Source organism: Phalangium opilio, unplaced genomic scaffold (assembly GCF_054372755.1).
Source record: "Phalangium opilio isolate 3A_F unplaced genomic scaffold, DU_Popi_V2 ptg000240l_1, whole genome shotgun sequence".
Lineage (NCBI taxonomy): Eukaryota > Metazoa > Arthropoda > Arachnida > Opiliones > Phalangiidae > Phalangium > Phalangium opilio.
Window position 1 is genome coordinate 903,862 of NW_028324224.1, and position 10,794 is coordinate 914,655.

The window sequence follows — 10,794 nt, forward strand, 5'->3', positions numbered from 1 at the left end:
ATGGACTATATCGCGCCGCTATCTCAAAGGGAATTAACGTCAACTTGAACGATGTTCGGGAATTTTTAATGCGTCAAGATACGTATACGCTACACAAACCGGCGAGATACAAATTCAAAAGAAACAAGACTATAGTGTATGGAATAGACGAACAGTGGCAAATTGACTTGGCAGACATGCAAAACATCAAACGTCACAACGACGGTTATCGATATTTATTATGCTGTATCGATATATTCAGCAAATTCGCGTTCGCAGTTGCGACCAAGGACAAAAAGGGTTCTACGATGGTAGCCGCATTTAGATCTATTTTAGAATCGGGCAGAAAACCCAAGATTGTGCAATCCGACCACGGCAAGGAATTTCTTTGCAAAGAACTACAAGAGGAATTTAAACGTAAGCGCATTAGGTTTTTCGCCACTCACTCGGAAGTTAAATCTAGCGTCGTCGAACGATTTAATCGAACTTTGAAAGCGCGCATGTACCGATATTTCACGCAAAACGATACGTATAGATACATCGACGTATTACCGGATTTATTGGAATCTTATAACAACAACTATCATAGATCTATTAAATGCAAACCGGTTGAAGTCACGAGTGAAAATTCCAAAAAGGTTTGGGATAACCTATACGGGCGTGTTGATTTTTCTCCCCCAGCTTCCTACCCCTTTGAGGTGGGCGACCTAGTTAGAATAAGCAAAAATAAAAGGACATTTGAAAAGGGGTATTTAGCCAATTACACGGAGGAATTGTTCAAAGTAACGGAACTAATAGCGAGGGATCCTCCAGTATATAAGCTCGCGGATCTAAACTCCGAACTCATTTCCGGTGTTTTCTACAAAGAGGAAATACAGAAAATTGGCAAGGATCTCGAAAACTGTAAATTTAAAATCGAAAGGGTTTTACGAAAAAGAACTAAACCCGACGGTACCAAAGAACTGCTAGTTCGTTGGCGTGGATACAGTTCAGAATTTGATTCTTGGGTGCAGGAAATCGAAACAAGATGAGTTTCTACATCACACTACCTTCCGACTCATCGACGCAATATTTCAAGAACAACACCATAAGTAGGTTCCGGACATATCTACCGGAACCCATTAAACTCGACGGATCCTTGTACGAAGTTGGACTGGCCGAAATCAGCTACCCGAGAACTTGGAATAACGTGAAACAAGAATGCGCGTTCATAATTCAGGATACAACTTACGATGGCGATGTCGGAACAAACCTCAGGAACCAAGAAGGGGAGTATAAGAGTGTCGCAGTAGACGCTTATCGAGAGACGCGTGACATAACCATATTTATCCCTCCTGGGTATTACGGTTCGGCGGAAGAATTATTGGAAATAATGTCAACCGACGATGATGGTCAAAAAATAAACTCTAGGGTTGAGTTTCATTACAACAAACCAAACCGACGAGTTGTAGTCGAATTAAAGGGAGCAAACCGAGTTCGTATCCCCCACGAAGTCGCCATTATATTAGGTTTCACTAGAAACCCCGGCGAAGACGTCACCGTGGATAAGTCTATGACCGCGCCATTCAGCTGCGACATGGATGCTGGGTTACACTCTATATTCGTATACTCCGATATAATTCAATGTCGATCGGTCGGAGACTCTGATGTTCCTCTTTTACGAATTATAAGTATAAATGGAAAGGATGGAGACACGGTCGAGAAGGAGTTTTCCAGACCGCATTATATGCCTATAGCGAACAACCAATTTCAAACCATCGAAATAAATATTATGAGCGAGATGGGCGTACCGGTACATTTCGAACGAGGGAAAGTTCACGTCACTCTTCACTTTAGACCTAGGAGACCCTGGACTCTGTTATAAAAGCGTCATGAACATTATTAAACCCCTCACTTTCCACACGTTTGTCGGGGTTGCAACATGTCGCCGTATAACTCGGGACACCTCTCCGTGGGAGATTATCAAAACTATTATCTGAATCAAATTGGACATGGGTCACTTCCCGTATACCGCGGTGTGGCCGTTCAAAGAGGTTACGGTCTCGGAAATATATTAGCCTCGGCATTTCGATCCGCCATGCCCATTCTAAAAAGGGGTGCGAAATTTCTCGGACGAAAAGCTTTAAATACGGGTGCAAAAATTGCGACAGACCTCACGGAGGGTGTATCGTTTAAAGAGGCGTTAAAAACAAGAGGAAGCGAAGCGGGCAAGGAAACGTTGAGAAAGGCGGCCGAAACAGTAACGGGATTAACCGGAAACGGTCGTAAAAGGAAGAGTACGACTTCGCGTATCGTCAGTTCAGTTCGAACCAGGAAGAAGAGAAGGTCGTACCCGTTGCAGCCCGATATATTTTCATAATGTCTCTGGCGCATCCAAGCTCTCAAAGCAGCATCAGCTCGGAATTGGATTTATTCCACGTACCGTACACCCAAACCGGAATATTAGGGAGTCAGTGGGTAGAGTATAACCCAACGTCCAACGTTAATGAAAATCAGGCAATCATATTCTCCATTACTGGAAACTCGGAAACATACATCGATTTGAAGAACACTCTCATTCAAGTACAAGTCAAAGTGGTAAAACCCGACGGAACGCTACCCAAGGCCGAAGTTCGCGATGCGTCAAATACCGTAGTAACGACCGCTGATAAAATTGGACCGGAAAATCTATTTCTAAGTAGCCTTTTTAGCGAAGTCCACGCGTCGTTGGGTGATAGATCGGTTACATCGTGCCCTCAACAATACCCATTCAAGAGTATGATTCAAACGCAGTTGACTTTCGGAGGACCCGCCAAAGAGAGTTTTTTGACGGGGGCGCTCTTCTACAAGGATTCATCGGGAAAATTCGACGATTATTTTGAAAATGAAGGGTTCGAGAAGCGTGCAAAATTCGCCCAAGAAGGTGTTATCGATTTAATCGGCATAGTACACGTGGATATTTGTCAACAAAACCGCTTTATACCAAACTTGATCGACCTTAATTTCAAGTTTATCAAAAGTCCCAACGAATTCTGTTTACACACGGATGGAACAAAGTGTAAGGTTGTATTCTCGCACGCGTCAATGTTCGTCAGAAGAGTCAGATTAACACCCGAGATTATGATATCCCACGCCAAAACCCTGGAAATGGCCACGATGAAATACCCAATTACTCGTACCGAGTGTAATTCATTTTCAATATCTCAAGGAAATAAAATAGCCGTGAAAGACAATTTATTTAGCGGACAATTACCGAATAAAGTAGTGATTGGCTTTGTCGATCAAAACGCGTTTTTGGGTGATTACAAAATGTCGCCTTTCAATTTTAAAAACTATGCGGTATCTCAAATCGCTTTGTACGTTGACGGGGTTAGCGTACCGCATAAACCGCTGAACCCAAACTTCAAGGATAACCTATACATGCGATCGTATACTAATCTATTCCTCCAAACTGGACAATGGAATATCGACGAGGGAAACTTTATCGGGCGAGATGAATTCGCCAATGGAAACGCTCTATTCGTCTTCGACCTAACTCCCGATCTCAACGGTAGTTCCGGTGAAAGTTTCAACCTTATAAAGAATGGGAGTGTGCGATTGGAATTAATTTTCGGGGAATCACTGCCGTCTACGGTTAGCGTGATTTACTATTCAGAGTTTCAATCCCTGATTGAAATTGATAAAAACAGAGCCGTTTTATTCGACCAAAGTTCGTAAGAACCGCGCCAGGGGGCCAGCCCGCGCTCGCGAGTCGAGTACATATTTGAAATCGCGCGCGCGAGTCACGTACATTTGAATACGCGCGCGTCCGGAAACGCGTTCAAAATGGACACTCAACAACTTGAACGAATATTAAGACGTGATCGCTACACCAAGAATCTGTTTAGAGGGATATTCCCAGCGGATAAACTCCCAAAGACCGTTACAACGTTTCCCTCATCATTCATCGTGAATACCGATACGTCGAGAGGTCGCGGAGAACATTGGACAACGATCTACATTTCGAGGAAAAAGAACACTGAATTTTTTGAAAGTTACGGCAACCCACCTGATGTGTTTAAATTTAACGATTTCGTGGAACGAAACAGCCTAACTGTGACGTACAATTCGCGTCAATTACAAGGAGAATCTAGTATAACATGCGGTGGATATTGCGTCTATTTTTCCCTCTATCGATGTCGAGGAATTAAAATGTATAAAATAATAGAGAGATTCTCTACAAACAAAAATGTAAACGATCGTATGATTGTGGAATATATGTATAAGAATTACTCAATAAATTTGTCTTAAAATTTTTTATTTTGTATCTTTATGACCATGGGCGAGTGTAGAAACACCGTCATCTAAAATGAACCTCTTGTCGTCGCAAGGGTTAAGACATAGTTTATTCTGTCTCACCGTTGTTAAAACATGTTTTTTGCTCACGATTCGAGTCATTTCAGCTACAGTCAACTCGCGATTAAACAAGCAGTCGCGGTACTGCTCGTGTCGAACATTCTTCTTGACCACACGCTTGCATACACCTTTACAAGTCTTCTTCTCGCCCTTTGCAGATAATATACTATACATTTTGGGTCTTAGACCACAAAACTGTTCGATCGGTGTACCATCTAGCTCGTCTTTGAATTTTCCGAGTTTTTTCTTGTTCGCTTCACTAAAAAGCGGGTGATCGCGAGGGTAACCAGAAAAATCGTACATGTCCGCTTGGGCGGCGAAATCGACGTATAGGTCGGGGGTTTCGATGCAGTACGTGAGGCTGTCTGTAATTATAAGATGGATTAGTTTAAAATCGGGTAAACACCTTAAAAACCTCGTACCTGTATCTGTGAAAAGTAATTTCGCCCTCTCCCCATATCGTCTCTGGATTACATCGTAATGAAATTGGTACATCAGAAGTTTTGATAAGTCCAGAATAACGAACCCCGTGTAGATGGGGCGGTTTAGGACCAACTTCTTTTTTGTCATGTGAATACCGACCAATTGATTGTGAAAGATGGTAAACTTCTCAAAGGCGGGAGAACTGGCCTTTTTAACCGCCTTCTCTGGTGTTGTAACTAGTTTGAAATCCTGACGATTTCTCAAGTTTTCCATAGTTTTACCTGAAAAATCATTTTAATTTTTATTTATTTTTTTTAATTTTGTAAATTAAGTTAATTACGTACCAAAGACGGCATTGTTCATTAATTTATATAGATCTTTTTCGAAATCGTCTGTTGCTAGTTTTCTTTTCTCCGTATTGAAGTTAATATATTCCTTCAACCAGGCACCCTGTTCGAACTTCAAAATCCGATGAATCTTGGTGATCTTTAACCCCTTTGATACGTAATACTTCAAGTTACGGTAGTGAACTACGTATCGTTCCTTATTGAAAAGGTTGGGGACTAATTTCGGTAGCGATTCCTTGATTTTTATGTTGAGCGAGGTCATCTGGTCCTTTGAATATTCGGAGAGCATCTCGGGTTTGATTGTCATTGATTCTGGTGCCAATGGGTAAGAGTTATGATCGTTGTGCAAGTCCTCCGGGTATTCGAGGTCCACCTCAACTATGAAACCTTCTGGTGAGATGTCTGAACAACGTAGAATTTCGGTTTCAGAGTTCGGGGTTGGTTCAATCCATCGGAAGTTCTTCACCGGTAGGGCGTCGCACATGACAGTACCGTACAAGTTGTTACAATCTATGAATGCTAGTTATTAGTTTGTTTCGCTGATTTTAATCTAAAATTTCTTACCAAGGTAGCAGATGTAACTACTAGGCTTCGATTCGTCATGTGATTCTAGATATTTGTTGTTGGCTGCGGCAAAACGATGACTTATCATCGAGACACCTCCCCTAATCCCCTTTTCGATGAATAGGTGCATATCCTCATCCAAAAGAAGGTCTAAGCGTACCTTCGTTTTACAAAGGGCGGCGCTCCATGCAAAACCTGGTAGGGTATAAGCATGGGCCGGATCGAGTCGATAGGATGGCATACACATTTTGCGGAAATTGTGGAACACATCGGCTAGAAGGAGTGTGTCGGACAACACGTACAGATCGTGATACCCTCCCAGATTTTGTATGTTAAAAGATTGCCACACGTTTTGAGCGTGGGCGTAATCTTCCCGGGCCAAGGGTTCGTCAGTGAGGTCGTTATGGAAGCACTCAATTGGTGGTAGTTGCCTCTCGTCAAAGCGCTTTTCCGAATCCATGTAGGTGTACGGGTAAACACCCTTCCTAAGAAGTAACTTGACCTCGTCTGGGTTGAATACAGAGTTCAACAATGGGAATTTCGCCGGTCCGCCCTTCGCCACATTCGAAACAAGTGTCTCGAGTGACGCTGGTAAGAACCGAATACTATCCACAAAACGTAAATTCCCTAGTGTGAATGAAATGTACGTTTCACTGTTGGACGCGATACAGTCAATCTTCTTGTTTCTTATCAGGGCGATTTGCTGCATGATAAGGTGGGCGTCGTATCTGTTGGCGTTATGTAATTAGCATACAGTTATAATTATCGATTATGGTTAATTACCTGCTCAAGTTATGCATCACGACTGGGATGAATTTAGGTGCTTTTAACTTCAGATTACAACTCTGGCATGCGCACCCCCTATACACTCCGGTGTAGTGGTCGTGGTCACGTGTTTTGACCATCTTTCCAACGAATGGTTCCTCGCAAACGTAGCAGCGCGTTGAAGTTTGGAATGCGATTTCTTCATCCGCAGAAAGTTGCATGGGAATATTTTCCTTCAACATTTCGGCGATATCATCGGCGTCACCCAAAAGCATTTTCAGAAATTTCAAAGCTCCATCTCCCCCTCTGTACGTCTCATGCTTGACGAGATTTCCTGCGAATAATCAAATATGTTAGATAATAGGACACGTGATTCACGGTTTTGAACTCACCAGTTGGACCAACAATAGCGTATGAAAACCCACACGCTACATGTAGCGCTAATGTCGTAGTTGACGACAGTGTCGAGTCCGGCAGACACGTTGAGACTTTTGGTAGAAGAGATTCGAAATCAGCAACGATGATATATGGAACCTGTTTATGTAAAAAATATTATGATATATCCCACGTTAAAATAAAACGTTTCTCGTATATTACCATTTGATTCCATCCAAAGTTTTCGAATTTTAAAACTGGTTTATCGTGAGGCATGATAACGCGTTGTGGATCGTGCACATTACACTCTCGCACATGGTTATTGTGTACTTCTTCCGTGTTGCTTCTCTTCAAACAATACCGACAATAATAGACTGTTCCTTTGTGTTTCGTGAAGTCGCTTAGAAGGCGACTAAGGTGTCGGATCAATACATAATGTTTTGATTCACCATTTGAAACCAATAGCAAATCAATTTGTCGCGCTTCGGGGACTTTTTTCTCACTCACGTAACGTGGGAAATACCCCTTTTCATAAGCGAAAATATTGATGGAGAGGTTATTCTTTTCCTCGAAGGTCTTAAGTTTATATGAGTCCAACTCGAAGGGGAATGTAATGCCGGACACGTTCAGTTCGTCCTCATATGGTCTATAATGAGTGATTCGACTAGGATGGTTGGGCGCGGGATGTAACTTGGCCAAAATTGACCACAAGAAACACTTGTTGTCGAGTGGGTCCTCCGGGTCCACGTTTACAGTAGCCCTTTTATTTTCAATTATGGGTGGTAATTGAAAATAGGTTCCACCAACAAGGGGTAGATATTGGATGATGTTGATTTGGACGTATAGAATACGGTCCAAAACCCAGCCACTTCCCATCGATTCGAAATTGTTCATACTTTCAGCTATTTTCTCCCGACTTAAGTCTAGCTGTCGGGGAATAACCTCTGGTGTTAGAGTTGCGTGTGTGAACCCGCGGAAGTACGGACTAGTTTCGACGTCTGTACCCGTATTCCCGAGTTCCCGCGTGTATCGCGCTCGCACCACCATGTACCATTTTATTCCTCTCTTTTCCAAAAGTTTGTTTCTGAGATATGTTTCCAGTTTATCACGGTGTTCATTTAAGAACAATACGGGATCTGTAACCCCTTCCGGCGCGGTAAGTCGAGCTGAAAAAATCGCGTCCTCGAGCGCGTTAATTTCCTCGATTTCTGGTTCAGGTGGGTTAACCGCGTTTTGTTGAACCTCCCAATTGTCCATGAATTCATTTATTCCCACGTCATCTTGAGACGAGAGTTCATCCTTTTGTTCATCCTCCCATTTCTCCATAAAGGTGTTAAGTCCTTCGTCATCTTGTGAGAGAAGGTTATCCGGATCTAAACATACATTTAATGTAAGTTTTTCAACTGGAGAGGGTAGGGTTTCCGAATCAAGTTGTATTTTTTCATCTAAATTAAATATAAACTTACCATTTTCCACTCGACGCTTTTTCGGTATTCCCACCAACGTGGGCGAAGCGGCCCTCTTTACGGGAGAATTTGGCGGGGTAATACGGTGTGACGGTCCGGGTTGTGGTGACGCTCCCCGCGGAGGGTTTAAGTTTACCCCGGGCTCGTCGTGGTTAAATTTCCGTTGGTGTCGAATCAAAATATCCCGACGCGTAAATACTTTACCGCAGAAGTTACAATTAAATTTTACATTACCGTGTACACTGCGCGTGTGTCGATCTAGGCTCCGTTTACAGCTGAAGGTAGATGTACATTTCTCGCAGAGGAACATCTTGAGGAGTGATCTATTCACTCGTGTAACCCCGTTTTATTCTAGTTGGCTTATCTTTGTATGATTTCCCCGGGTTTCGTTGACTTGGCGCCGAGTTTGTGGTATTTTCCCACCAGCTCCGCGCGTAGATTGTATTTCCCACTACACGTCAAACCCCACGTGACTTTTTAAACTTTATAAGTATGTGTACGCTCCATCCCCGAATGTGTCTAATCAAAATACCAATATTATATCAAATCTTAGAATTCTTTTTATTTCAAACAACAATAAGTGAATTTTTATTTATTTTCAATCTATTTGTGAATATACATCATCTTGGTGTTTATACAACCATTCAGAATAAAGTATACATTTAGATAGGGCACATACATATTTCCCATTTTTAAAAATTGTCTTATGACCCACCAAACACGTGATCATGGGTCCATCCTCGTCAATATCTGATGCTTTGGGACACCCCACGCCATTTAAGTCAATAACGTCCCGGTGAATTATATTTAGGAGAAAAAAACACTTTTCTTCGCCTTTACAAAACACCCTTTCGTATCCTTGGACGACTTGAGATAAACACACCTCCAGTTTGTTGTATGACGTAACTCCATGACTCCAGGGGAGACCGTGTAAATTGTGGCAAATCCACCGGTTTTGTTGTTTGGCCTCCTGCGAGAGTTCCTGATCCGAGTACGGTGGTTCAAAGGACCATGATGCTACCCTCGGCGTTAGTTCGACCGTTGTTGCAGCCGCTTCCTTTACAATTTTTTCCCGTCCACCAACCGTTGATCGACCTTCCAAGAATTCAAAGTCAACGACGATTGAGTTTTTAAACCTAGGATGAGTATGGGTTATTACTATTCCGGGGTGATGAAATGTAATTGCGTGGTTAAGTACTTACATGGTACTTGTTGGTCTCCTTCTTCGTCCTTTCTACGAACTTTGAGGCTGGAATGATTTTCTACTTTGCCTGGTCTGGCTATTTATAGTGCCATTACATTCTACGTCATTAAGCTTTAACTTGGGGGTGAGTAATGGGTTTTCTGGGGCGTCACATGTTACAACCTGGGTAGAGAATATTTTCACGTGGCACCCTTTCCGGGGTATTACCCACCACAATAGGTTTCACACATTGGGATTTCCCTCATTCATTCGCCATTTTATTAATACGGGGGAAATTAATGGCTCGAATTTTAATCTAATTAACATATTGAAGTGTCGTTTATTTCTTGCGTCATAATTGACCCTATCTTCATGTGGTATTATATGCACTATGCACCCTGAGAAGCGAACGCGTTTCATTTCAAATAGAGTGTTATCAACCTTTGTCTATATTGAATTTTATGGTATATAACATACCACTACTGTATTGATTTATTTTTCTCCGAGATATCTTATCAGCATTAAGAAATTAATTTTTGAACTACACTAGAATTGAACTGATTTGAATTCCCACTTTTTATTTTTCTTATCCCTTATCTTATCTTAGTGTTTGCGATAAAATTAAACTTCTCGAAAGTTCCACTGGCGCCATCGACTCCCCCCTCGCACCGCTCGCACCCCTCGCACCGCTTGCACCGCACGCACCGCTTGCACCGCACGCGGTGCGTGCACCGCCCCTGCCTTCCACAGTGCTTGGCCTGGGAGACTCTTATGAACCCTACTAGTCAGAATGTTCCTTCAGCTTCTCTAGCTCAAATGAAATCGAACAGTAAAGTTTGAATGATGCCTGACCTTCCTAGCTCCTCTATTGCGTGCATAAAGATTGATTCTAGTCCCAGAAGACCAGTGGAAATCAAAGGCAAGAAACTAGTCTTAAAAGAAGTCGCTAAACGGGTTGAACATGCATTCCCGACAACTAATATACACAAAAATGCAACTAATTCTCGATTGACCCAAAGAAGACAAAGCCCTAATTGTAATATCTCCCCTAGAAAAGTATCCTAGGGTCATGATAGGGAAAACGTGACTGAAACTGAAGTTCACGAAGCCCAAAAAATAAAAAAATGTGAAAAACTTTCAAATCAGCCAAACTGTGATAAGTCCCATTTAACCTTACTTACTTTGGCATCTTCTACTTCAAGTGATACTCTTGGTTTTAGTCCCACTAGAACAGTGGAAATTAATCGTAAGAAACTAAGATCAATTTTAGAAAAGTCCCCAACCCAGCCCTTAAGGGGAAGTGAAAGAAAAAGAGGTC

General features: G+C 42.3%; 2 protein-coding genes across 3 annotated transcripts; one reads left to right on the forward strand and one right to left on the reverse strand.

Moving 5' to 3' along the window:
- Positions 1-2,337: 2,337 nt before the first annotated feature.
- Positions 2,338-3,675, forward strand: LOC149612622 (uncharacterized protein F54H12.2-like). The gene has a single exon (XM_089858398.1). It carries the CDS (start codon positions 2,338-2,340, stop codon positions 3,673-3,675), a length of 1,338 nt encoding a protein of 445 aa, XP_089714524.1.
- A 563-nt stretch (positions 3,676-4,238) lies between these two features.
- Positions 4,239-10,215, reverse strand: LOC149612623 (uncharacterized). Of its 2 annotated transcripts, XM_089858378.1 has the most exons (9): positions 9,496-10,214; positions 8,294-9,429; positions 7,050-8,200; positions 6,845-6,986; positions 6,471-6,786; positions 5,688-6,415; positions 5,121-5,633; positions 4,776-5,057; positions 4,239-4,718 (listed from the first exon to the last, which is right to left on the reverse strand). In XM_089858378.1, the coding sequence occupies exons 2-9, from the start codon at positions 8,601-8,603 to the stop codon at positions 4,255-4,257; spliced, it is 3,906 nt and encodes a 1,301-aa protein (XP_089714504.1). In that variant the 5' UTR covers positions 8,604-9,429; positions 9,496-10,214; the 3' UTR covers positions 4,239-4,254. The 2 variants fall into 2 exon arrangements, with proteins under 2 accessions (XP_089714504.1, XP_089714503.1); XM_089858377.1 differs by having other exon boundaries at positions 4,239-5,057; positions 9,496-10,215.
- Positions 10,216-10,794: the final 579 nt, after the last annotated feature.

Bases quoted from the DNA above. Each gene is read 5' to 3' on its own strand.
- LOC149612623 (XM_089858377.1), bottom strand. From the start codon at position 8,603: ATGTTCCTCTGCGAGAAATGTACATCTACCTTCAGCTGTAAACGGAGC. The intron at 8,201-8,293 runs GTAAGTTTATAT...ATGTATGTTTAG, and splicing joins AAAGCGTCGAGTGGAAAATG to ATCCGGATAACCTTCTCTCA. The intron at 6,987-7,049 runs GTAATATACGAG...TTACATAAACAG, and splicing joins ACTTTGGATGGAATCAAATG to GTTCCATATATCATCGTTGC.
- LOC149612622 (XM_089858398.1), top strand. From the start codon at position 2,338: ATGTCTCTGGCGCATCCAAGCTCTCAAAGCAGCATCAGCTCGGAATTG.